The 26,914-nt window shown below is 38.5% G+C and overlaps 1 protein-coding gene across 25 annotated transcripts in view; it reads left to right on the forward strand.

Moving 5' to 3' along the window:
* Positions 1–26,914, forward strand: part of mbl (muscleblind) — a 157,115-nt gene that overhangs the window by 92,433 nt on the left and 37,768 nt on the right. The window contains exon 3 of one of the 25 annotated variants that reach the window (XM_069048175.1): positions 20,993–21,277. The exons of the other annotated variants lie outside the window; for them this stretch is intronic. Within the exon in view, the coding sequence (XP_068904276.1) occupies positions 20,993–21,064 (72 nt within the window). The 3' untranslated portion in view covers positions 21,065–21,277. Of the gene's footprint in view, positions 1–20,992; positions 21,278–26,914 lie in introns of those variants that run through there. 25 annotated transcript variants of the gene reach the window in all.

Consider the following 26,914-nt stretch of genomic DNA (forward strand, 5'->3'; position numbering starts at 1 on the left):
AAGAGGCAATTTTTGTTGGTTTGACATCGACGGTGACGTCCCTTTCCTTTTGAGAGCGATAAAGATATACTCGTACATAATATGTTGATTCTTTACTATAGGAACACTATGTATTTGTTTCAACAAATGGTGAAATAGATGTTGTAAAATACAACTAATATTTTGTGTTTTTTAATCAATAGTCATAACATTATCGCATCTAATTACACTCAAGCACTATTATCTTACAGTAATTTGTCTCGAGAGGCTAACACCTGACAAAATTTTGTGACTGATTTTTTCGTCAAATTTTTAGACTTTTCCATGAAAATGGAAAATTAGTCGATAAAGAAAGCTCGTGTGTACAATTGAAAACAGAAAAATTAGCATACAAATTTCGGTTGATTTCGCCCTTTTATCTTGAACTTAGTTAGCTTTCATCCTAAATTAGGGGTTTTTATTATTATTTTTTTAATTAGTGACTAGCTTTTCTTCACGTCACAGTATTCGAAATATTTCAATTTCATCAACTGATATTTGAGGACGTTTCGTATATTCTGTCATTTTTATGGAATAAAACAAAAATAAATGGACTTATCTCATCAATGTCGTCTAACATCAGTGAGGTAGTAAATAGTTCAGATGTTTCGAACGATATGACAGTTTTGTCACAACGCAACGTGATTGTGGCTGACTGTTAACTCCATTATTTAAGATCGTCAATCAGAAGGAATAATGACAGCTTCATTCATTATGTTTTAACCAAGGACCACTTGCCAACCGAGTGCAAGGGTCTTAAGAAAAGAAATAAGGAAAAAACGCATGAATGCATTTGTTTACGGTTTATCTGTGACATTTCAGCTTCCTATGTGATATGACATGCAGTACAAAGTAAGGTTGATCCCGAAAATCCTAACGAAATTTCCCAAAGCTCAAGAGATAAAAAACAGGAAAATGAGCGGCTATTTTTGTAAAGTCTGCAGCGTGAACCTCAACGTTCTCCACATGTTTTCATGCAAAATAAATGACGTTTAGAAGCACCGCAGCACCGGTGAAAGAAGGGTTCTAATGTTGGAGAAAATTTCGAACGAATTCGACAGTTTGTTCTACATCATATTTCGCATCTTGATTAAGTTGGTTGAAATTCTGGTGTACGTTCATACACCCTCAGCTTGCCGGCACCAAGGGAACCTTGTGGTCGGTGAAAATGTACTGTCGTAAATAATGCTGACATATAGTAATTAGAACAGTGGCCGTGTTGTCATGAACTTTACACGGTTCATTTATTTCTTCGATTGCCGGCTCGCCCACTATCGCCTTAGAAAATCGCGTACACAGATGCAAATTTATATCTATTCTGTGGGCGTCGGTGCGTGTTTATTCTTGGATTTACGGTCGGGCATGTGCTGTGGCGGTGGAGTTAGTTGCATAATAGGGGGGATTGATTTTTTTTTGTCTGACGTGCGGTGTGTGTGTGCACTGCACCGGTGACCGAACCCAATCGCGAAACCTTGGAGATGCCCAGCAACAAGAACCTCCGAGTGCGTTCGACCTCTTCCATTTCTCCTCCATCGTGTGCCATTTGCCAACAGCGAACAACGGGCCGGGCGGGGGAGGGGGACGCCTTCGTATTAGTCCGTAATATCTTCTGGCTTACAAGAGCTCAGGCGATGTCTGATCGAAAGTATTCCGCACGGCCCAATAGCGCTCCTATACGGGCCCGGCCATTGCATACAAACGACGCGTTATATGTTCCTAAGATGGTTTTTCACCAGCGGCTGGGCAATCGAAGACCTCTCACACTTTAACGATTTATCTCGAGGGCTCTTCTTTAAATGGAACAACGTGCATCACCTTACTATTTTTCATTATTATAGTTTTATCGTGCGAGAATTCTACGTCGCTGTCATTTTTACCCTTCAGATTTCCGTTTTTAACCGGCGTGTATGTGGGTAACGATTTTGTGACAAGGTCTAATTTGAAAGGAAATAAGATTACTGGGCTATTTCGTGCATATTATTTTGTTGTGGCGTACATGCTGTTTCGTGATTTGTTCGATTTTAAACCGAGTTGACCATCACGCCAATTTAACAGTAACGCAACTTTTTTTTTTACTTTCAATCATGACAGAATAGAATTTTCTTGAGGACTAACTGCCGGAAGGCCAATTTTTTCCCATATGTTACGGTGAAAGCCGGAAATCGGTGGATGTCAAGAGTCACTGGTACGAGTTGGCATTTCATGACCTGCCAGTTTCTAAGCAGTAGCCAATGCAGACGATTAAAAAGAGTTTAGTATAATTACTGGCTGGACCCATCACTCTTTTTGTACAATTAATTGTATTCTGACATTATCTGTTGAATTTATCAGTTTGGGTGTTGTGAAAAAGATTCATTTTAAACTGGCCAACTTTGAGTCATCGTGTTTATGCAGGTATCTACACAGTTCTACTGGTTAGTGTTTTAGAATAACTCTAACGTTGAGAAAGTGATAAACAGTTGGTTAAGATTTTGAAATTTTTATAGGTAAATTGTTAAATACAAGTATGTATTTATTATATAATACATATATTTATGGATCAACGGATTACATTTGTTTGGTTTATAATAACTGCCTACATTTACTAATTAACTGCTGTTAATACTCGAAATACTCCATCATTGTCACCAGTGTTTATTAGAAAATGTTGTTGTTACTAGTATGTGCCAACACCTAGAAGATTAGTCACTGGATTTTCTGTTTTCACTGTAACACATACATTTAATCAAGAGAATGCGTGTGAAATCTTCCCATGAAATCATCGTCTGCGTAAGATCCAAAGCGTATAATATTATGAAAACGAACTTTTCGTCAATAACTTGAATACCTACTGGTTTTAACATTAAGCAAACCACTCGGACTTCTTCGTGGAAGCAAATTTTAGTATCTTGTGATTTTTAATGTCGAAATGAAAATAAATGTTCGTGTATTTAGATTTTACCGTGGATTTGCAACAAGATGCCATGATATATTTTTTTGATACCTTCAAGGTTTCAGAATCTGCGGTCTAAGATGTATGATGTGCGTATTGTTCGGTGTGGAGAATATGTATTACCCAAATATGTAGGATTGCAAACCCGTGCAAATGGAGACAACGGGGCAATTGGGCAGACAACGGCAATGTACCTAGGTACCCACTTGTAGCTTTTGCTGTGTGAGAAGGCACATTATGCTGATTAAACATCGTATTGTTCATTCTTGGTGGTCGGCTCTTCTACACATTTATGATCCACTTGGTGATGTTACCAGAAGTGTAGGCTGCGGGCGTTCTGATATTAACTGTACTGAACCCGATTTCACTCCATATAAGGGCGATTCAACAGCATGTTGCAATTTTGGACACAAGCCCAACAACAAAAACGGGGATGTGGTAGTCCCTGTGTCTGCTGTTTGTTTATCGGGCAATTCCTGTTAATTAAATTAATTGAATTGGGAAAATGGTGCAAAAATTAATGAAGTGAAGGCAAATCAAATACAGGGTCATTATAAATGGTTCAATCGCAGTTGGCGTTGAAAACCCACACAAATTTTGGATGTGCCGCCAGCCTCGTGACGTTAGACAAACTAGTAGACAGATTGCCACTACCGTCAGTGGCGCCACCTATCGGCGATACTAGTGTCACTCATGTTATGAGGCTTGCGGCACATTCAACTATGTCACCAACGCCTACTGCGATGGGTGAATAATTTCTAATGACCCTGTATTATCAATTTATATTTTTTAGCTTTTCTTTGCGTCAATGCTAACGTATATTAAGGGATACATACCTATATCAATATGTATTTACCAGAATTTTTATTTGAAAAGTTTCCCAAGGTTCGTATAACTCTGTGCTTGAGCTATTCCGTATCAACTACTGAAGTGTTGTGAAAGAAAAATAGGTAGCTATATTTAAGCAAACTTATCTAATCAAGAAGTTAAACTAATTAAGAAATGAGAACAAACCGGGCAATTAATTGTTCTTTAGTCCATAAAAAAATTAAAGCCAAATCTTAAATAAAACACAACCTCTGACGTTTACGACTGCAACGTAAAAAGCACATGTGACGTGAGGTGACACGATCGCACGTCGCTTAAATTAAAATCGACAAAACAGAAATAAGCAAGGCGAACTCTTACGGCAACAACTCATTAGGCAGCTCCCCAAAGTCATGTCGAGAGGAAGCAAAGTGCATAACGCAATCAGAAATTTTCCTTTTCCTGCTAACTTTATTTGAAGAAAATTGATCCATTAGTTTTTGAGTTAAATGGGTTCTGATAGAACCAAACAGACAACATTATAAATTTGAATTATATGTAGATAGATAACGCATGGCTGTGTTTTAAAGTATCATTCTTTATTCATTGTGTAGTAGAAAACTGATCGCTTGATCTTCTAATACAACGTTCCTTGTGACCTATACGTAGTTCGTCGGGAATTCCAGACCCTTACCGATGCTAATAGCTTCCTTTTTAAGGCCACCTGAATCAACATCACCGTGAGACGATTATGACCCAAGCGGTCAGTAATGTTTCGAATTGAAATTCAAGGAATTGGTCCTGTTCCAAAAAGAAAACCGATAATAGTTGTTTCAAGAGAACAAGAAAGGAATAATAAAAACAGCGAGTTGTACGGTTATCGTATCTATTACGTTATATACCTAAATGTTTTAAAATTATATTTTGATTTTTGGTTAATGATTGTTTTTTTAAGGGACCAAAGTTCACAAGAAAAAAGGGAATGTTGGCAGTGAACATTTTGGTGTGTCTGCTTGAAAATGAAAGCTTTTATTATGGTGCACGTACCGCAATTAAACGAGGATACTTAAAGCGGGGTTTCCTTCGGTCACCTGTGTTTAGAGTTGATGAGACCTCCGTCTCCTCTCCTCCTTTCCAACCTCGGCGAATATGTACCTTTTGGCTGACTGGGTATTATCGTGACGCGTCCCTAAAGTCCTGGTTCGGTGGCCTAATAAGCAGTTACCCCTCGCCGCGGCCTATACCTATATATTTCCATTGCGGTTTTCTCCGTTGCGCGTTTTCTTATTTCATTCGTTTCACTCGATATACCGCGTTTCCGTCCCTCTAATTTTCCCGACTACTTGTTATTCAGCGCTGTGTCGGCCTCTACCCGTCGTTTCTTTCCTCCTGTGCGTTTATTATTTCTGCGTCTATCAGTTCCTTGTTAGCATCCATTCGAGCGAGTCCCAAAGGCCTCTTTTTCATATATAATTTGCTCTTCTCAGGCATTTTTATATTTACATGTTATCCGCATTCTGTGGCCGTTCATATATTGAACGCCCGGTCGCATTTTTGCTGAAATTTATATCGGTGCCGTCTTTAAACTTTAAACCGTATCCCATATATGGTATATATATGTACACTCGTATATAAATCTGTCTTATATGGGGGTCTAAAAAATAGACGTGCCTCGGATTATTTATCTTCAAGCACGAACTATGCCGGAGCACATGAGGATGTAATGGATTGAGTTAAACTCCGTCCTTTACCGCCGTGTTACACTCTCTCTGATAGAGGACTAGCCTTTCGAATTCGGCAAATCCCGAAATCAGCATAATTTGCAACGTTGAGTCCAGAATCACTTTGGTCCGACTGAGGCGTTATATAATGTATATAACACTGACAAAGTCCGACCTATACCCCGGTTCACAAATGTACGACTACTTTGAAGTTCGGATTAAGTCAGTTAGTTCATTTGCAGGCAAAAGGAGCTGTTCGAATACAACATATTGAACAATATTAGTAAATGTTGCTTTTCGAGCTGATTTGCAAAACGCGAAACATTAATTTAAAACCAGACCCATACTTTGACAAGAAAGAAAATTAGCAGAAAAACTTGTAGAAAACTTCACTCAATCCAGTTCGCTCATATTTAAGTCGTTGCAATATAACACTGCTTTAAATAAGGCATACCGATACGTTATTTCGTGTATAGTGAAGAATTTTACTAAAGCTAACATTGCGTGGAGCGACACATTATGCGTCAACATAATGATCAATTATTATTTGCATTATTGTTGGTTTTTTGTTTGTCGTGATTCGAACAAATCGTGGTTATTGATTTCGGACTTTGGCAACGAAATTTTAAACTGTTTGTAGGTATATTCCTACCGGGGAAATGCTAGTAAATCAGGTGCATATGGTGCTCGCTGCAATTATGTCGGCGATAAATACTCCATCGACATTTCACACCTAATGGAGTTTATCCGCTGCACTTCGCACAAACGTCGTGTAAAATAATTTAACCAGAAAATGTGTTAATTAACTCGCAGTATTTGTGTTGAGCATCTGAATGCTATGGAATCCGCCAATAACTGGAAACAATTAACTGAAAATTGATACAAAAGGCCAGTATTCTTTTTACCTTCTGCAGTTGCGTATGATCATGATCATTTCACTAATTAAAAAAATGTAAATCGTCAGGGGGTTCGTTTTTTTTTTTTTGTCTTGGGGAATATGTCACTTCAGATATTTTGGGAAGCCAATCCGTGCCTCCACATTTAGATTTACATTAAAATAAAAATAGAAAATCGATTTCTCTTAAATTAAGCAAAAATATGTTGTTTTAACTGTGAGATTTATGCGTTTTTTTTTTCGTATTTTAGACGAATGCGATTTTAATGTAGGCGCGGTTTAAATGTAACAAAACAAGAAATTGGATTAAGATTAATAAGTCACAGCTGTGAACTATGTAGGTATGGAAATGTTTACCTTTTATGGTTAATTGGTGGTTTTGATGGTGAATGATGAAATTCTATCTAGACCTTCTGAATGGTCATGGAGGGTATACCTATGTTCTGTTGTTCAAATTGGTCTTTAAGAGAACAGGTTTCCCTCAAGTAGATATTTACCCTAAGTGTTTAACCTTAATTGAGTAGTCTGGAGAACATTGTGTGATAACTCGACAAACAGGAAACCTGTCTTGTATTTTTAAATGGGAGGTTGAATTTTTGGATACAAACAATCGACCGAGTTATTTATCGGTTAGGAATAAACGGGGGGTTACTGCAGCAGAAATAGAGACATCTAAATATCATTAAAGTTGTTATGGAGCTGTGTAATGAAAAATTTAGGAGTCGTTTCAGTCGAACGTTTCCCAGGGATTGCCAGTAATCGTAAAATCGACATTGGAAATTTTAATTGTGAATTCGCCCGCACCTGTCTTCGTAATCTGACATGTAATGGTCGATGGAGTCCCACATCGGAAAACAATGGCGACCATATGTCGCATTAGATCGTTGTTGTATTATTGGGCGGTGGCGAATCGGTGATTAGCCGTGTTGTCGCGTCTCGACGTCCAAACCGGACCATTACAGTATCTCACACGTTATCCTGAATCGTTGGGATTCTCGTTTATCCCGGCCTGTACTGTTTTATGCATTGTAATCGGATGCCGGCCGTTTGTACCGCAGCAACGACCGCATAGTGCTCCTCTTTCGGCTAATACGAGTGGATAATACAGATGCCGATTACCATTCGGCAGAATATTCCGAGAGGGCAACGTGAACGACGAAACAATGGCCAGGACCCTTCACTTCTTAACAGCAACACGAAGCCAATTTGCAGCACTCGGAGGCGGTTTACTTAAGTGATGGAAAAATAATCGCCGTTAACCGAAAAAATGAGACGCACCTTTCAGTCGGGGGATTATGGCGTTGAAACGATATTTTGGGAAGTTGTAATAAGCAGGAAACCTATAACAACCTCTCGCCCCAAGATCTAAGCAAAAGGCGGAAGACAGTCGGATTAGCTTTGCCGAGTTTTTCTTAGCCTCAACCGCAGCTCGTTGAAATTTCATCCCACCTTTTATCCCCGCAAAAAAATCACCGCCGCCATACATTCTTTGACCCTCCGGCCATGTTGGTTACTGTCAATATGTGTTGAGTACATATAGCGACGCCGATCATCGTGATATCTCGTATCGCTGCTAACGGGCGATCAAAAAGTTTTTTTAAAGCATCACTGTTTGTGTTGAAGTTGAGGTGTGGTGAATTGAAGAAGAAATGTTAAGGAGTCAAGTCAGTCGCAAGATCACGGGGTCGAATGTTTGGCATATTTTGCATATTGCTATTGATTAGTCGAGTGTAAAAAGAAGCTGGTGGAATAAGTTTGAGCGGAATGAACTGTTGCACCGTCTTACTAGAAATATTCAAATCGGTTTCCACTTATTTAATTGATAAACTATTGGGTGCCAAATTTTTGTTGGGTATCCATACGTTAAATCATCACTATTTTATCTCAACGTAACACGTGACAACAGCCTCGCTACTGACAACTACGAGTACATCCTATGCGTTAGGGTTATAAGACGCAGATTAAAATGTAATCTGTAAAGCGAACCAGTGTAGTCTTCGAGATACTCGTATAATAGTTCGATTGGTCTACACGATATGGAAAGGAAAACACTCAACCTAAAACACACAGTTCGAAGTTGTCGTCGGACCAACAACATTACCCATTATCCTTTTTTAAGAAGCGAGGGATGTAGTACACGAGTTGATCTAGTAGAGATATTTTCATATTTGATGGCGGAAACAAAAGACTGAGAAATGTCACAAATTTGAATTGTCAGTGTCAAATTTCTCAAAGACGTTCGTGAAATTCGACAGAAATGCAGCAAATTGGCAATAAGAAAGTTATTCATCGTCGAACTAGAGACAAAATTTGTAATACGTTTGATTATATGAGAATAACTTTTCCTTTTGAACCACTGACAAAAATTGGTTTCCTTAGAATTTATTTTTTCAATCAATTTAGCGAAAGTTTAAATTGACCTAGACATTCCTTTTTACGGCGTTTATGACAAATTTGACACTGACAATACATTTTCTTGTTCGTTTCCCGGGATATATAACCGGGAAAGTGGTATATAACTAAATATATAAACTTTCCCGGTTATATACCTAACTTGACATCTGTCAAAGATAACCTCAAAATTTACAATATATTAATGTTTTTTTTTTGTTCGACACTGTCAGAATTTGAGAATTTTCTCCTATGTGAACGGATTTTGATAAATGTGACAACTTGTCAAAACGAAACGTCAAGCTAATTTTAAAGGTTTTAAGCGATTTGGAGCCTTTAAGGGGCTCGTCGAACAAAAAAACGTTGTATTCAACTCGTTCGTGTGTACATTGGGTCTTTTTTGGCACTCGTGGGCCTTTAAACAAACAAACTCGTCAAATAAACTACTATTAAGAGTTTGCCCAAACGAACACGAAAAATGTCATTCAATATTCGTGCGCTGTCAGTTTTCAGGTATTCGGCCTGTTTTGCAGCACTTGGCTGACGCCTCGTGCTTCAAATTTCGGCCTCATACCTGAAAAGTGATCTGACAGCGCTACTCATATGAAAATAACTATTTTGTGACATTTTTCAGTCTGTTGTTTCCGCCACCAAATTTGAAAATACCTTTTTGGCCTCCTGTGATGGAAACTTTGCAAATACGCACTGTTTACGTTACATGAAACTTTGTTTTTACGGCCACTGTGCGACGGTGTATTTTTCCCACATACTATGCGGCAATGTAAATAATCCTTGTTTTTAAACTTTAGAAACGTAGAAGAAATACACAATTTTAAATTAATGAAGCTGAGTTTCAGGAGAACAATATGAATACATTTTGAATTCAATTAGTTTTAATAAATAAAATCTAAAAGAAATCAAAATAGCAGCGCCATCTGTCGGTTCTACCTTACATTTGACAATTTTGGGTGCGTTCCATTAAAATTGGAAAAGTGGTAATTGTTTTTAACATTTTAAATTAAAAAACGTCGGCCAAAAAGCATTATACATACCTTGTGTGTGAAACATTTTGCAACGCTCAGTTTATGAAACACTCCGCTGCGCGTCGTGCTTCAAGTTAAACTTGGCGCTGCAAAATGTAACTTCCCACACTCGATTGTAAATAGCTATTATCTAATTGTTGGCGACAGGTTTTGCAGACTTTTCTGTTAAAATGTGGCTTTTCCTCCTCCAAATTCATGTCTTTTAGTTCGGGATGTACTCGAATAAAATTTGAAATTGGTGAGGCTGACATTTTCTTCGAGCAAAGGCATAAAATGCATAATCTTTTCTCATCATCTCTAGCCAGAAAAGTTTTTAAATCGAACGTTAGCAGAAGCATCATTGGGGTGTTTCTCCGACTTGAAATTAACTGAACCGAGAGAACGAAATCGATTCGGCGGGTTTTTAATATTCCAAACGCGATTTCGGAACAGGAATAAACAGTCCCCAATTAACACCGCATCAGCATAGGTGGAACGTGCACCCTTTTTCCGATGGACCAAACGAACACTGTGTACTTCGGCCGACGTCGGTACTATTCACGGTTCGAGCTGGACGCCAGGACTGCACATGTATAATACGTGAGTGGTATATAAATAGTCCTGTGTTAATACGGGATATTCGATATTACACGGTGCAAGCGCGATGCTTTAAACTGATTTGAACGGACGATGTTGGTGGGTGGTTTGTTCGTCGTTTTATCCGACAAAATGTATTGAAAATATTTTACCACACGTGATTACCGGACGGTTATTTTTTTTTTAAGATGAAGAGCTCCACCCGCACAGTTTGGGGAGCGTCTGGCAGCAATTTTTCCGTTTCGCCTTATTGTGCTGAAAAACTGAACGCAGACTGGAAAAATGCAAGAGAATATTTAAACGTCCATTTCACTCTTGCTATATGAGCAACTCGGGTGTGCCTAGACGCATAACTTAGGACTCCCTAAGTCTCCAACGACATATTTATGTCCAGCGGTTCCAAACAGTTTCATATTTCTTCTTACTAGCTCATTAAAAATTCTTGCCCTCGACGGGTCTTTATCCGCCGCGGATTTTGCTTTCAGCACCTGATACGTATTTATGTGTCTTAATAAAAAGAGGCGGAAAAAGCACAAAACGTACTGTGTTTGTATAAGCTTATGTTATTGTCGCTTTTACATGTTGGTTCAACAAATGTAAAACGGCTAGGTTGTTTGCTTTAAATGTATTAACGGAATAATATCAATAACAAAACTCATTTGTTCCATTCCCTCTTGATTTTTATACAGAATTGTACTCACTTCGTTAGTTAAAATTGTGTAACATGTGGTGAATATTTTCTTAATATGTATGTACTTAAGCCACTTTCATATGAATATTAGCGTTGACTCGGCCTCACCCCAGTGAGGTCTTTCACTTGGCCGCTTAATTTTATTTTTAAAATATTGCTTGAAAATTTAGGTAGAAAGGTTTGACTGACGCCACATTGCTGTCAAAGTGTGTCAAATATCTAAAAACAGCGCCGTTAACATTCGTAACACCACCACAAAAATAATCGGCATAACATTGACTACTCATCGTATTACAACTGATTATGTTAAAATATAATATTGTTATTATCAAGTATGTAGGGTTCGAAAAAATCATATGGTAGGTACGTATTATGTACTTATATGTTCATGTATGTTAAATTTTAAGAAATATTTCTAGTGACTACGAAAAAATTAAAGTTTGTTTTAAATTTTGATTTATTCTTGAAAATGGTGTAATGGTAAGACACAATATGTACTAGCAATTGTTAATTTATTAATGTTTTTACCGCACCAAAAAAAAACGTAAGAATAATGCTGTTGACTCACTAGACATGTTACGTAAAAATCATTTATAAATAGATTCGATACACAAAGTGCTTGTAATAATAACTCAATGCTAGACGATCCAAGAGACCTGTAAAAATGTCTTGATCAAGTTACGTCAAGAATGAAACATACTCAGCAATCAGTAGTTTTTCATACTTCCTGTGTTTGTGAATCCAGAATATTCGTTAGTGTTATCGTACATGGGTAAATCCGGGTGTATGCCGCCATATCGTGTAATCAAGACGAACTCTGGTCTTGTCGGCAAAATTGACTGCCTTCGTCTCTCGTCTGGTTGCGACAATGTTTGCAGCAAACTAGGAAGTCCTCCTGAAACAAACTTGCAAATGTAGGAAACTTTAGCATGATATCTGACAAATGATCCCTTGTAAATTCGTGGCGTCGTCGACGTCCAACAACAAGCTCGTTCTGCTCAGTACCTCTCGATAACACTCATCTCTAACCGAAATCCGCCCCGGTTAATGTTTTTGTTAAATGCATCGTGGATGATGATTGTTGGTGTGCAGGCATTGATGTGCCCCTAAGCTACGACAGATGAGCCAAATAAATCAAATAACCATCGATGAACAGGTGTGCCGTTTACGTAAACAAGTCGATATTCTGACAATTTGAACGCGAGTTACCTGTTTGATCTCTGAAACCGTATTGAGCGCAGCATCTTTGACACAGTGCCCAATTTTAAAATAACATGGTCGTTTGGGATTGTTTTGACAGCAATTAGGCACGCCGGCTTTGGACCGCCGCTTACGAAGTGTAAGTGACATGGGGTTAGGCATTCAGGTTCCCTGACTGACCTGGGTAATGCCACGCCAGTAATCTGCCAACGGCATTCGGTCGTGGGGCAATTGTCATCTCGTAAATCCTTCATTCCGGCTTTGCTTCACCGCGAACAGAGTATTGTATTCCAGACATCCTTGTTACATTGCACGGATTCTGCGCTTGCATAAATAACGGCTCGCAGCCGCAAGATATGCGATTTTTCAGATGGAAAAGTCTGATAGATCTGTCGCTGAACCACGTTGTTCACTTTATTTTTCCTTATTAAGTGGATTTTTTCTGCTTACTCTAGCTCAGAGTTGTCTTCGTTCGATTCCGTGCAACAGGATTATGTGGCTAATTTAGTGTTGATTTTCAGCCAACATTCTCACCCGTCTTCTTTGTCTTAATCTATCATCTAATTACATATTACTATAATTTGATATTAAGTGAATGTTACATCATTAAAGATTCGTACATAAATTCGGTAGATGCTAATTATTCCAGCTTCATGGGAGTTTGTTTCAAACTTTGGTACCTTGTGAAGTGCCCTAGGTCATCTTTGCCCTAATTTCCATGAGTGAATCACCTAGATAGTGAGACGATTTCAACCGCTTGGTTACCATATTAGCATTTTAATACATGTCAGGGTATACTGGTCGACTCTTTTGTATCATCAAATAAAGCATGATATTTTTTTCCTAAAGATCTACAGATGTTCACTTTATAAGATCTCCCCTTACTCGGAACAGGTTTCAACGAATTCTTCTTTTTTGATTGTAACGACTATTTATCTGAAACGATTTTAATTTTTTTAACATTTTCGGTTATTAATTGCCGGCGTACATCTCAAAAAGAGGTATGTCCTAAGTAAATTAGAGAGAACTGGATTACATCTGGACACAGTAGACGTGAGAAGCAGTCCTGTAGATACGTCTAAAACTCGTAAATCATAATTGATTTCAATTAACAAAGGAGTTGATGGAGGCGTTCAGGTCACCTGACCTTTGACATGATAGACCTCGGGTTTTTGATAATGGGTGTCTAGCACGTGCCGGATTCAAACAGGACCCTTCGTAGAATAATACGTGCTCGGTCGGATCCCGTTGACAGATAATGTTGGCCCGTTTGGCGATGGCACGTGGATGGTAATTGCCCCAAGTCAGGGCAGGTATGTTTGCACCTGTGGACTTGAAGAAGTCTAGTTTGGCACACTTCGACGGCATACCCGAACGGGACCGGGGAACAAAAAAGGTATTACCAGTGTCAAAGGAATTTAGGTGAGAGGATAAGTGATGAACCAGAAGTCACTGAGAAAAATGGACCCACATTGTACCGAAGTAATTCGTGTTATTCGTGTAATTGCTGTTTATTTCAGAACCACCCACATGTGCTCCGTTGAAACATGTAATAGCATCGTACAATGTTTAAATTACTTCTTGGCATACAACCAACAAAGATATGACAAAAATACATTCCGTTTCGTTAAATTTTGAAAACATCGCACCCGGTCTTCACTAGCACCTGCCTTTGAAGTTTTTTTCCGTGGAAATGAGATCGATGACTAACTGCCTAACTGAAATACCCCGGTGAAAATTTTGATGGAAGCTTCTGACGTTGACCACATGGTTTCAATAATAACAATTATAACAGGCACCGGTACGAAAAAGAATCAACCGTTACTTTTTCTCCTCTTCATCAAGGTTTAGATAAAAATAAACCGACTTAAATCTAGAACAAACTTGCGAACACCAGTATCGTTATAAAATGCGAAACTCAATTAAAACTTGGGCTATAAAATTAAATTTAACAAAAACGAAACGAATTTTCGCGTCTGAACTGACGAATTGGTGACGGTTCCCATGCTATCTTCAACGAGAATAAACTTTGTACTTTTTAAACGAATGACACTTGTCGGCATTTCGGTTTAATTGTAGTCGACTGGGGGAGCATATACATTTCTGGGGAATATGCGGATAAAATACTTGTTATAAAGAAATCTGTTTTTTTTTTGACGGAATTAAAATCAAGTTGCCAACACGCATGTTGATACGTTTCTCTTAGAGTAATTCATAATTGAGATATATTATCAGGGTCAGTCGTGAAGTAAAAAAAAATAATTATTTGAAAACAGTGTTTAATATTCACCTGTGTGCGGTAATCTTAGCAAATCTGTTGCGTGCATGTACAATTATCGACTAGTTCAACCAGGTTGGCCAACTCAAATTTTGTTATCTTTGGATAAACGTTTGTGTTCATGCTATAATTAAAAAGTAAAATCATCGATAGGAAGTAGTGAGATTTTAAACCTGACTGTCGATTAACTTGGTTTGTTGTGAGTGCTTTCTTTTATCCGTGTCATCGAAAGCCATGTACATGCAAAGGAAACCCTGCAAAATCATAAAGTCAAGGAACGAAGCCTTATTAATCCCTAAACAACGCACTTGCTCTTGATGGATTTACCATCTTCTCAACAAAGTTTTGATTAATACAGTTAACTTGTGGACTTTGCGTGACTCACTGCTTCACGCAAACTATATTCCACCGTTTCGTGTCTGCAAAAGCACACCCAAATATTGACTGAATGACCTGACCCACTTTTCACACCTTTCATAAGGCTTCCAAAGTCTGTCCGAAGTCAGACTAGTTTCATTCGGTCCGACTTATCTATTGTATCTGTCGGTGTGTCATTCTGATGGAAAATGTAATCGTCAGCTCAGAATTAATTTAAAAATTGGAAAATTAAACTTGTTGTCAGTAATATTTGCAGATTATTGTTATTGTAAAGAATTTAATATATATTTGGGTCCTTGTTTGTTTCTTCTAGTAATTTATTATCTACTGTGTGCCCGTTTTATTTCATCGTTAAAATTAAGGATTTAATTAGCATTGACGTGAAAATGATCAGAGTTAAATGTAAAGATGGCAAGGAGTAAATCGCCTCAATGTTTGTTGCAGATACTGGTGCTTCGTCTCGTTATTGTATTTTATTTGTTTTTCCACCCTCATATTCACCACGCTGTTGGTTGAAATAACCACGCTAGATTAATTCAAGAGATGGGCGATAAAATTATTGGAATTTTTTTATGCGCTCGTAAATACGATTTGGATTATGTGTATATAATAATGACGCCGACCTTCTACCTTTTCTTCAACGTGTTGCTCTTTTCTACGCTTTGCCGCCAGTAAGTGATGGGGAATAATAGAAAATATTTATTGCAGCGTGGGCATATTTTTAATGCGTTGATAAAAATTCAATTGATTAATTTATAGCAATACAGACATTTTTGCATATGTCTCTGTCTTTTATAGTCAAGTAAACATTAACGGAAAGGAAACGTTTTTGTGGTAATTAATCTTAATAACCTGTTTAGTACAGTTCTGTACTGCGCCGAATTGAAAGAAAATTTTCCCGAGTTTAACCGTCTTTCAATGTGGTAAACACATTTTCTCATTTTTTGTTTAATATGATATTTACTTCTAACCTGTCAGTTGAACTTTGTGGGATAATACGGTCTTATAAAAAAGGTTGTATATTTTTTATCGTTTCGATAAAATCACCTTTTTGTGGACTTTATGAGTCTATATCATAATATGCAAAGGAAAAATAAAATGCCATATTTTTTAATAGTTTCTACATCTTTATGAATTTAGTAAAATGCGCTTTTACTAATTAATGTGAATGTTTAATTAAAAATAACTGAGTAGTTTTAAGGATTTGGAATACAGAGTTTTTTTAACTTGCTTTGTCGACAAATACAGAGAACATGCGATATAATATGCACGTACAAATGTGTAAAACTGTAGATAATTATTATTGCACGATGCATGTATTATAAAATGGAATTAGTTCACTTGACACTTTGGCATTATCAGTCTCCAGGAAACAATAATTAACTGCGAAAACATGATCAAGTGAAATTTCAACAACTTGGTACTAAAAAGTTATCTTTACGTGCGCATAATGTGTCAAAGATACTTTAGATGTTCTGATATATTTCGTGACTATGTTCACATCGACGTCATATAAATTCAGCTATTTTTTTTAAATCTTTTTCGGATGTGAGAGGTTGTTATCACAATTTAAATCTGCCTGTTTTATGGATATGTAGTAAGGCTGTTGTCTCTCGTAGTGACCTTTGTCTGTGCACTGAATAACGTGTTTAAAGTACCCTAAATAATATGGGTTGACCTAATTAAGGAGATGGGTAATGAGCGGGGTATAAATGGTGATAGGGGCATTATTTACTTAATGAAAATCAGATGAAAAGGAAAAACGATTAAACATGCGCTTCATTGAAAGACACGGGAAGGGTGGTTGTCATCTAACCGGATCTGGCGAATTCGATACTAGCTGCCATCAAGTGTAACGAAATTTCCGTTGATTAAACGACGACTAATAACCACCTTATTCTGTGCGTTCACGAACAGTAGGTCCGGAAACTGAAGCGGTGGAAGATAATAATTAGACGGTGCTTTTGTTTCAGGTTTTTTTAGAAACAGTTGACGTTTTAGCTGCACATCTTGTTGTAACGAATAATGAATGAGTTTTTTTCCTTTTACAAATGCTCCGATCGAAAATGAAACGAACTGTTTTATGTTACACGCTGTACGTAGCTATTTAGAGGATTGCATAAGCGAAAGGCAGACCCTGTTACATTGTGTTAAGCATTGTATGTTGACCGATCTTTTTTTTTGAGTAGGGTGCTTCTTATAAATATTTAAAGAGCATTGTGTCGTTCAATTTGGGAATCATGAGGTCGACGTTGTCGCAACGATGTCATTTCCATCCTCCGTCTCGGCGGAAAGCAAATTGCTATCAAACTCGGTATATGACAGACGTATAAAGCGGATGGTAGAAGGCGAAGCGACGAATCGACCATCATTTAAACATGCATGAATTGCTGAACGACAGGAGTCGACAGCCGCCATATTGGACGATGCAAATCTATGGTAATGAAGGCCCGTGGTCTGATTGTGATGCCATCAGAGGGCGCGTTGTTTATGTGATAGGAACACATTGTTGCAGGTCGTATCTTTGCCGCCCAAAATCGCTTTTAAACTCCCCATTTGCCACCATCGTTTGGCGATAAAAATGCACCAGAATTATGAGTGCTTTTTTGTAGTGCTTTTTGACGATGGTTTAAAGTTATTTTAAGTCCACGTTCATTAAGTGTTCTGCACCGTCAACTAACTACTCAACGGCTGCTCTTACACACGGATTCGTCGTCGACGTCGTTTGTCTTTCTTGGAATCTCACAATTAAATGTTTCCGAAAAGACAATATCTTTAAATTATATTGGATAATACCTTTCGCTGTCGGAATTTGGTAATCTTGCAGTGGCAATGAAGGATAAGCTTGAGGAATTCAAATCGAATCACTTCGTAATTAACAGCCAGTAACATTCATTTTCAGACACCTGAAGACGTTCCACCTAGTCTGCAAGTTTCGAGAAAATGTTTAATCTCTGTCTTATTGTGAGTTTTCTATCGCTCAGACTTAAGATCATCCGAAGACCAGATGAGAGCCCTTAGATAAGAAGAAATTACGATATAATAAATGTTAGACAGAAGCTTCCGGGAAATGAATTAGATGAAAAATGGTCGGCAACAAAGCGAAGTTAATAAATAGTGACAGTGACAGTACGAGGGTGGCTGGTAATATACTGTGGATTACTACAACTATTATAGAACATCAAGAATGAAGTTGGCGAACCAAGAGATCGAAGTGAACAGATTTTGGAAGTTTTCAATGAATATTTGTTAGTGACATGTTCTAAATAATAGATGAGATGTGCCCTTTTATTTTGTTAAAATAGAAGGTGGCTTGAAACCGAAGTCTTTAGAAGTAGCAAATACTTGTGGGAAACTTGGGCTGTATTTGTTGTAAGCTTCCGGTGGTAGTATGATTTAAGTACGAGGATACCTGGAAGATTTACTGAATTTAATTTACAACTGCTGGTGAGAGAGGCTAAAACGAGTGGGGTAAATTTGGCCATACGTAACCGAGAAAATCCTGAAACGACCATTATACGCTAGATAAACTTTGGAACAATATACACAGGCGGTTGGCAACGGGTGTGTGGTAAAGAATCGCATTGGGCGCCTTCCAAGGAGTATTAAAGCAGCAAGAGAAAACATTCCCTTTGAGCGTGCCGAAGTGCTTCGCATAAACTATTATTAGAAGTTGGGGGTCTTATCATCTCTCGGTTCGAAGTACAATATAATGTGCCGTATAAAAGCCATTTTAAACAGCATTAAAGTTTGAGCAGAGATCAATAGAAAATGTGGATCGCGAAAATCTTTGCCAATAAATCACCGCACACCGCCCGCCATGCTTACGCAGAGATCCGGACCGGTGGTAGTGGTCCCCACGAGAGGTCGAGACGTGCGACTGGCGGCAACTGATTCCGGGCAAGTGTATAATTGCCCGATTAATCATCTACCGCAATAACCTGAGATCTCGACACGTTCATGCCCATAATTACGACACCACTACGTTATAATTACAAACAAGTAGCACCACATTGAATGGCCTAGGAGTCGGCCGTCGCCACGTCCGCCATCGTGCGCACCGTCCGGAACCTCGCAAAGCTCCTTAATGCTCCCACCAAAGTTTTATGCTCACCATAAAGAACTCAAATTTAAGATGGGATTCCCGAATGCCGTCGATATATCACTCGTGCAACCCCAACTCCTCCAACAGGAACTATCAGAACTTGTTCGCTTCTCTGATTATTAGGATACCGGTTTGGCTTGTGGAATTTGTATTTTTAATTGGCACGCCAGTCGCGCGCGATTCCGTTCAGTCTCCGGCATAAAATATTAAAGGGGTTCAACGGCAACCTGGGATATTTGATTAGTTTTCCGGAATTGTTTTCGTACAGTGTGGTACATGTGCCGCTTTTGTGTATTTCTTGTTGGCTTGCATATTTTATGGTTCGTCGCCTGGTGGCGCGCAATTGCCGTGCGGGCGGTCTATCCATATTTTATTCCGCAAGTTCCCGTATTGCTGCGTTCCCTCATCGTCTGCAATACAATCTTTTCTATTATTCATCTTTCCTCGGCATCTTGTATTTTATCTGGACGAAGAGACTCTTCTTCGTCACACTCCGGTGAGCCTTGTTGTTTATCGCCGAACACGACAATTTCGCGTGCCCTCGCCGCTTTTGTCGCTCGATATTTTCAATATTTGACATTCTTATCTCGTTTATGGAATTCTGCATGGCGTATATTACTGTAAATTTTCCGGTGCGTGTTGGAAAACGGTATGGGAAAGCCGGGGTCTATGGTAGACGCGTTCGCTCGCTATCATCCAGTTACCTTCTTTTTTATTTTTATCTACTGTCAATTTACATCTCATTTTGTTGTAGACAACGTTCTCACTTCATTGTCTTGTACAGGGCTCGTGCCTCTGCATATTTCCGGATCTGGGTTTTATTCGTCATTCTATTTCATCCTTCGGTGCTCTCTTATTTTCTCCGGTGTCATGAAAAAGACACTCGGGTTAAGCCGTCCTTTCTTCAGACTCTTGTGATTTTACCTGTAGGTACACCTGTCAAATTACTCCAGAAATATCATAGGCAACCTGAAAATAGCAAACCACGCACCGGGAGGCGGAGGTTTATCTGCTGATTTACTGGTTTTTGGTTTGTCACGAAAAATATACAACAAAGAAATGAACTGGACTTTTTGCACAAAAATTTTTGTAATTTATCAGTCGTCATGCAGCTTTACAGTAGCGCTTTCTTCTAGTTTTCAGTTGAGAGAATTGGAAATGCAAAGTCGCTACTAGTTCAGTGGTTAGAATCGGTTCGATTCCGACGAGCTTCGGTACTCTACTGTTTTGCTTTCATTCACTCCCTCTTGCTGTTGGTTACTAGACGGCCTTAATTTAGCCGCTTTTGTTATGAGATATTGCAGTTTTGCTCTCTAGGGTGGTTTCGTCGAATATTCTCCAACATTTTACCATTCATAATTTCTTTGCGCTCCGAGTGTACGAAGTGATTAATTGTTCGCTTAATTTCAGCATAAGTAAACCTTTTCGCGTGTTGATTAAACAATGAAAATGTCATCAAACTAACTACAAAAACTAGATCTGTTGATTCATTTAATCTAATTCGTCTCGTTAAATATTATCATCGGAAGACATTTCCAGTTATGATGTTTCGAAACTCTGGAAATGATTAGAGAAAATGAACTTGGGAAGCGATGAGACGGAAAGTAAACATTTCGTACATATACAAGTTTTCTTGTTTGGTTTGCTACAGGTGTTGCAGGAAATGTCTCCTGCACGACAAACTTTCCTGCTCGTTCGTCTCGTCGTACGTTTATATACTTCGCGTTTCTCATTCGACTCCGCTACGTTTTAGCGCTTTGATAAATCCTTCCAGAGGTGTATCGTCGTCGCAAATGCACAGTCATGAATTAACTTTTTTTATGCTCGTATTATTTTCTCATAAACATTTTATTTGTTGTCTGAAATAACATATTTTGTTATTTTGAATCTGGTGCTGTAAAGATGCCAATGTGGTGCTTATTGAATTGATTTTTATAATGTTTATTTTCTTTTCCAGGTGAGTCGCGCTAGCTGCAGGAAAGAAAGTTTCCGATCTCTTGTGGTGTGGTTGCATTCTGGTGAGAAGTAAAATGTTGAAATTTTAAAAGCGTCGTCGATTAAACGTAATCCGAATTCACACAACTGACATTATATGTATAAAGTTATCCAGGCGTAGGTAACCGGCTTGGTTCTACATGTTATTCTTTGCGAAGTGTTATTGAATAAAGTAGTTCCTGAGACGCAATCGTTGAATTCTAAAGTATGCGAGTTTCTGCTTTGTAAACTGGATCTGGAATAATAAAGATGTCAAACTTATAAATCACATTTTCCCTTATAAACTTAAATCCTGTAGAAACACATCAGCCGGGAAAAACTTCATAAATTTAAAATTACCTCAAAAAGAAAAACACAAAGGGTGGGCTTTTTTCTCTCTTCGTCTTTCGCTCACTTTTCACTGACTACGTCGTCAAACAAACAGCGGCTCGCGGCGAAAACATAATCCAGTTATTATAATACACTTCACCGTTTCTCCTTCGAGGACAATCAGTTCGACACCTTTTTATTTAAACTTTGGTCTATTCGAAAAACTTCTTACGACAGAATTGATTATTTTGTTCTTGATTAAATGTCAGTTTTGCACGGAGGTATCGATTATTTATTTCTTTTTACTTTTGCAGAAATATGTCCATCGCGGCAATCCTTTTATTACCTGCACAAATGCACTTGGTCATTTCCACTTCTGTCAATGCAGGAATTTATATTGGATTTGAATTGTATTGATACATATCAAATGTCAGCCCGTTCTGGTCGAACCCACTGCAATATCGAATACAAACCCGTTTATATCATGGTAACGTCCATCACTCTCATTCCTTTTTTTATTTTTTTCCGCATATCCGAAAATTTAATTTCAGTTCGAATTCAACCATGCTATCTCATTAATTATTCAGTGCATCCCTTCTGAATTCACCCATATTGTGACAGCTGTTGGTTCAATTGTTGTGGAATTACTACTAGTGAATAGCTTTACCATGACAATAAAGTAATGTACATTCAACGTATCCACGGTTGTGTGGAACGATTGTTTTCGATCTCATTTGCGTTAATGCATTTTCCGTAACTTTTCGGATAGTCGGTCATTTTCATACCTGAATGGAAAGGAGTCGAGTGCAAAAAGTTCGGTCCGCATCGGGGGCGAAATCCCGGCGATCTGGTGGATTCCCGTTAACGCAAATCGAAAGCCTCCGGATGATGTGATGTGCTTCTCGACTTAAATTTCCCATAGCTCTCAATCCGTAGTTTGATGGGATCATATAATGTCGACCGAAAGTTTTAAACGCGCCTCAGTACAACTAATACATTTCGCCATGTGCCGCAAACTCATCTGAACTTCGTTCGCTTCGTATTTTTTTCTTTTCTCTTCTTTCACCCTTCCCGTTGCCCTTTTCATATCTCTTGTTATGAGAAAGTCGATTCGTTTCCCAATGGCCTCACGGACTTCAACCTGGCCAGCTCGATCTTCTCTTGATTACCAACAGTCTCGACATCGCCACATGTCGCAGCAAAAGTTCTCGTATAAAGTCGAAACACAATCACGGAACCAATAAAGAACTTTTGTATTTGATAAATCAATCCGGCAATGCGGTTAGAGAGGAGCACAATGGCGACACTTGTGTTCAGATTTCGTTAACAGGTTCGAGTTGGCACCTGGCGTGTCAATCATCTTTGGAAAAATGTCGCGTTCCGACGGTCCTAGTTGGGAGTTGTCTGCGACTGACCGTCGCGTCTTAAAATAGCAATGGACGTTTCGCAACGCAGACTTAGCAAAGTAGAAGATCGTACCGGAAATTACAATATTTCCTTTACATTTTCCATCCCATCGAACATCGGACATTATTCGGGACGGTCACAAAGCCAATTGCGGTTGAATGCAAAGTTTGTAGGATCTCCGAAAAAATATCTATTTGCTCAGGTGGTGGCGCATAGACAATAGATTCTGTAAATCCACCGTGAGCTACGGAATTACACTCAACATTATTGCCGAAATCGATAAGTTGCCTTTGTTAAGGGATCGTGATATCGGATCGAAAACTTTACGGCAGTCACGCAAAGAATAGAATCTATACTGCGTCGTGTTTATATCGCAAGGAATATTTCCTCGAAAACCTACGGGAAAGATGCTGCCATGGAGAAAGTTATTTTGTCGGATCCGAGAAAGGAAAGTTATGCACGCACCTAAATATCAAGGGTAAGCCCGCTATCTTCTCAAAGCCGCGTTTCTGTACTTTATCAGCGACCCTGAGTTTCACTTCATCTGGCTTTAGAGGCAACATGGGTCGCGTTACACAATTATAACTCCAGAATTCGCCGAGTTACATATACCGTTCGCATTCCGTGCGGTTTAGAGGCATATCTATCATGTGTAATTTATGAGCGCGGTGAGAGAGAGAAACAGCTCTTTCGTGCTAATAATGCCGTATGAGTGATGCACATGTATTACCCAAAATTTGTACGACGAATTCCGCTAAATTTTAGAGCCAGATTAAAACGCGACAATTAAAAAGGGAGCGCGCCAGGAAGCTTGCACCAGCCCGGGAAAATTTAAGGGTGGCAACTATAATGTACATTTTTTTCTGTTCTCAAATCAACTTCACATTAATCTCTGGTCCGTGAAGCATGACGATAAAAATAACATCTGGAAAACTTCAAAATATTTACTTTGCATAATGGATTAGCGAGCACTTTGAAAGATCCAGAATTAGTCAGCAATCATCTTTACACGCGTAAAGAAGTCAGAAAATCAAAAGTGTAAATCTGCTACAGCTAGTACTACCATTGCCAAAATTTCGCTATTGCTCGACTCAGAAAAATGTTATTTTTGAACTGATCACTAAGTTTGACGTCAAAACGAAACATAGACGACGGTTCTATGTGAAAACTCAAAAAATATAAGTTTTATGAAAATAATTTTGACAAAGTCCAGACAAACCACAAACCCTACTTGTTACCAGTGACATAATTTGTTACATCAAGCCGGCGTTATTAGTCGTCTGTTCTCCTGCAATGAACATTTGTTGGTTTTAGTAATTCACAGTTATCATTGTCTCGTTACAGTCGCATCCAAAACTTTCATGAGTGAACTAACTGAAAATTTCACTGAACTGTTAATGACTACAATATTATCTAACAGCAGGTTATTATCGCTCAATAATGATCACATCTTTCAGTTTTAATTATCGAAACAAGTTAGGGATCGGTAAAAAGTGTGTTCTTATAAATTCCAGGGAGCTACGAAAAATTTCCGAAATCGGGTTAATTAGTTTTATTCGGACTTGATCAAAATTTTTGCAGCTTCATAAAAAGTACCCTGCTGTATTTTCACCGAGTGGTTTTTTTGTATTCTTTTTAGGTAACTCGGGGAAACGTCGATGCAGCAACTAAAGATTAAAAAGTTTGTCCACGTATTGAATTGGCCGTCGAATTGCGTTGCAGAACTGATGCAGAAAGAACAAGTTCGGAATAGCTGATAAAGGCGTCGAATGCATAGCAATTCACTTCTTTTTCACCAAATTCGTGGATCGTTTTACTTAAATATCAAATTACTTAATTATATATTTTTATTGTTGGGAATTCGGTTAAAAGTAAATGAAAGGTGTATTTAGGAAGGAAGCTGACAACAGCGAATGTATTGTCCCATTGCCAATACAATACACTGGCGGCAGTTATCTAATTGCCACATTATGATACGCCAGCCGAACTTTAATGCCTTCACCGCCGTAAATTAAGCACTGACCATTCGATTGGTGGTAATGTAGCCGGCAGCTGTTTAGAAACAAATTATTAACAATCGTTTGTCTGTCGGAAGGGTGCCTGGAAACAGTCAACATATCGTTAATGAAGAGTGGTTCATGAAACCGCGCGCATGAAAACGTGTGTGTAATTTCGTGTTGGTGTAAATTATGAAATCATTTATATGCTGAAAAGATGCCACATTCAATTTTTACACATCGACACAGTTTCATAGTTTTATCTAATCCCGTGGGATAAATGACACTTATCCCACTCATTTGAGTGGAATAAGGAACTTCATTACCGGACGCATTTCATTACTCCACTCAGTGGGATAAGTGAGCTTCATTACCCCACTCAGTGGGATAAGTAAGTCATTATTCCACTGAGTGGTGTAATGAGACTGGCGGAAATAAATAAGATTAACCTTTTTCTTTAATTCGGGGCGGTCTTAGATAAAATTTTGTACATAACACGTGGGCTAAAGCATATTACAGGAAACTCGTGTGATTACAGATGAACTCGGGCTAACGCCCTCGTCATCTGCAATCTTCACACTCGAATCCTGTAATATTGCTTTTATCCCACTAATTGTGTAAATAACTATTTTACTCGTACTTATTTACTTATGAAAATGTCAGGATATAATTCGTTTTTATTGGATTTCAATGGAAAAACGGTTTCATGTGTGCGCGCGAGTGTAACTCAGGATCGCTTTGATTTATAGATTTTGCTTTTTCACAACCATAACTTGCTTGTTTGCAAGCAGATTACAGCAGTTTTATGCAGGTCCTTCCATTCGGGCGAATATCTCCGACGTTCTTCTTTGACGTTATACAAGAGATAAATCCAATGTAGCTCCCGGCGCGGTACTGCCAGTCTCGTTGTCGCTCTAACGATTATGTTTATTATCCAGCAGAATACGCAATTAACGACAAGACTCTCATTAAGGCAACAAATACTAAAATACAAGACACGAGATATTACCTGATGATGTGCCATGGCGTCGTGAGGCAAATTCCCTCGCGCCTCCGACTAAGTATTTTAAATTAAATTTTCGAGCAATTAGCAGAGGAACGGGAATATTTTTGACTAAAACGTCGTTCCGAACCCGTTGGTATTTCGAATAAAAAAAAATAATTTAGATTTGTTTTGGACAGTGCCGTCACAACCTTCTGTGTAGAAAAGCGTATCGCCCTCGAGCAACTGATGAATAAAATAAAAGTTGAAGGGAATTTGTATTTTTGTTGAGATGATCGTATAAAAGGATTCAAAAATGAGATAAAACATAATCGCATTGTGTCAATTGGCAAATGTTTTCGTAATTATAAATTCACAAAGACGAACATCTTCCGCTAATGGAAGAACCGAAAAACCGTTGCCTGGAAGAACATTGTACGCACTTCAAAGTGGCGCAGACCAGGAATGTAACCCAAATTAAATTATTGACGGTCGAAATTACCACGAATGAAAAGAATTTCGCAAGGAGCGAACTCCTCTCATTATGACGCTCGAATCCGACGCGTTGAAGTAGTTGAATGGAAATTCGCTCCGGTTCGATTGACTTCGGCAGGTTCTTTTGGAGTCGGCGATAATAATAATAAGTTGTTTTTTTAACCGAGATACTCCCTTTCTTGTGCGTCATCCGAGACAATGAAGTGCTTTTTTTGATTATCTTATATTTTGCAAACCTGGTTATGGAAGAGGGGATCGATAAAGCAACCGAGTGCTGCACACGTTCCCGAAGTATTATTAAACGCGTCGACTTCTTATGCAGTCGCTTTGAATTTTTCACTTTTAAGCATTCATTTTCGAATGAGCAATATCTGTCCGTTTGCTTGACGACTACTTTAGCCTTTTCATAATCATATTTGGTGAAATGAACCTCTTACATATTAAAACTGAGTCACTATTTTGTGACTTCTTGATCCACAGGCCCGAGGGCAAAAACCTTTTAATTAAATGTTCGATAAGTACGGCGCATTGCACGTGGCGCTTAGATAGTAAATTAGCAGACGTCTGAGAAGATTACTGCCTCCCTTGTAATTTAGTGACAAAACAAGGATACAATGCTAGAATCTTAGCACGTGATGTCTTAGCAGCGATACGGTTGAATTAATTACTGTGAATACTGTGATTCGCATTTTAG

Source organism: Tenebrio molitor, chromosome 5 (assembly GCF_963966145.1).
Source record: "Tenebrio molitor chromosome 5, icTenMoli1.1, whole genome shotgun sequence".
NCBI lineage: Eukaryota > Metazoa > Arthropoda > Insecta > Coleoptera > Tenebrionidae > Tenebrio > Tenebrio molitor.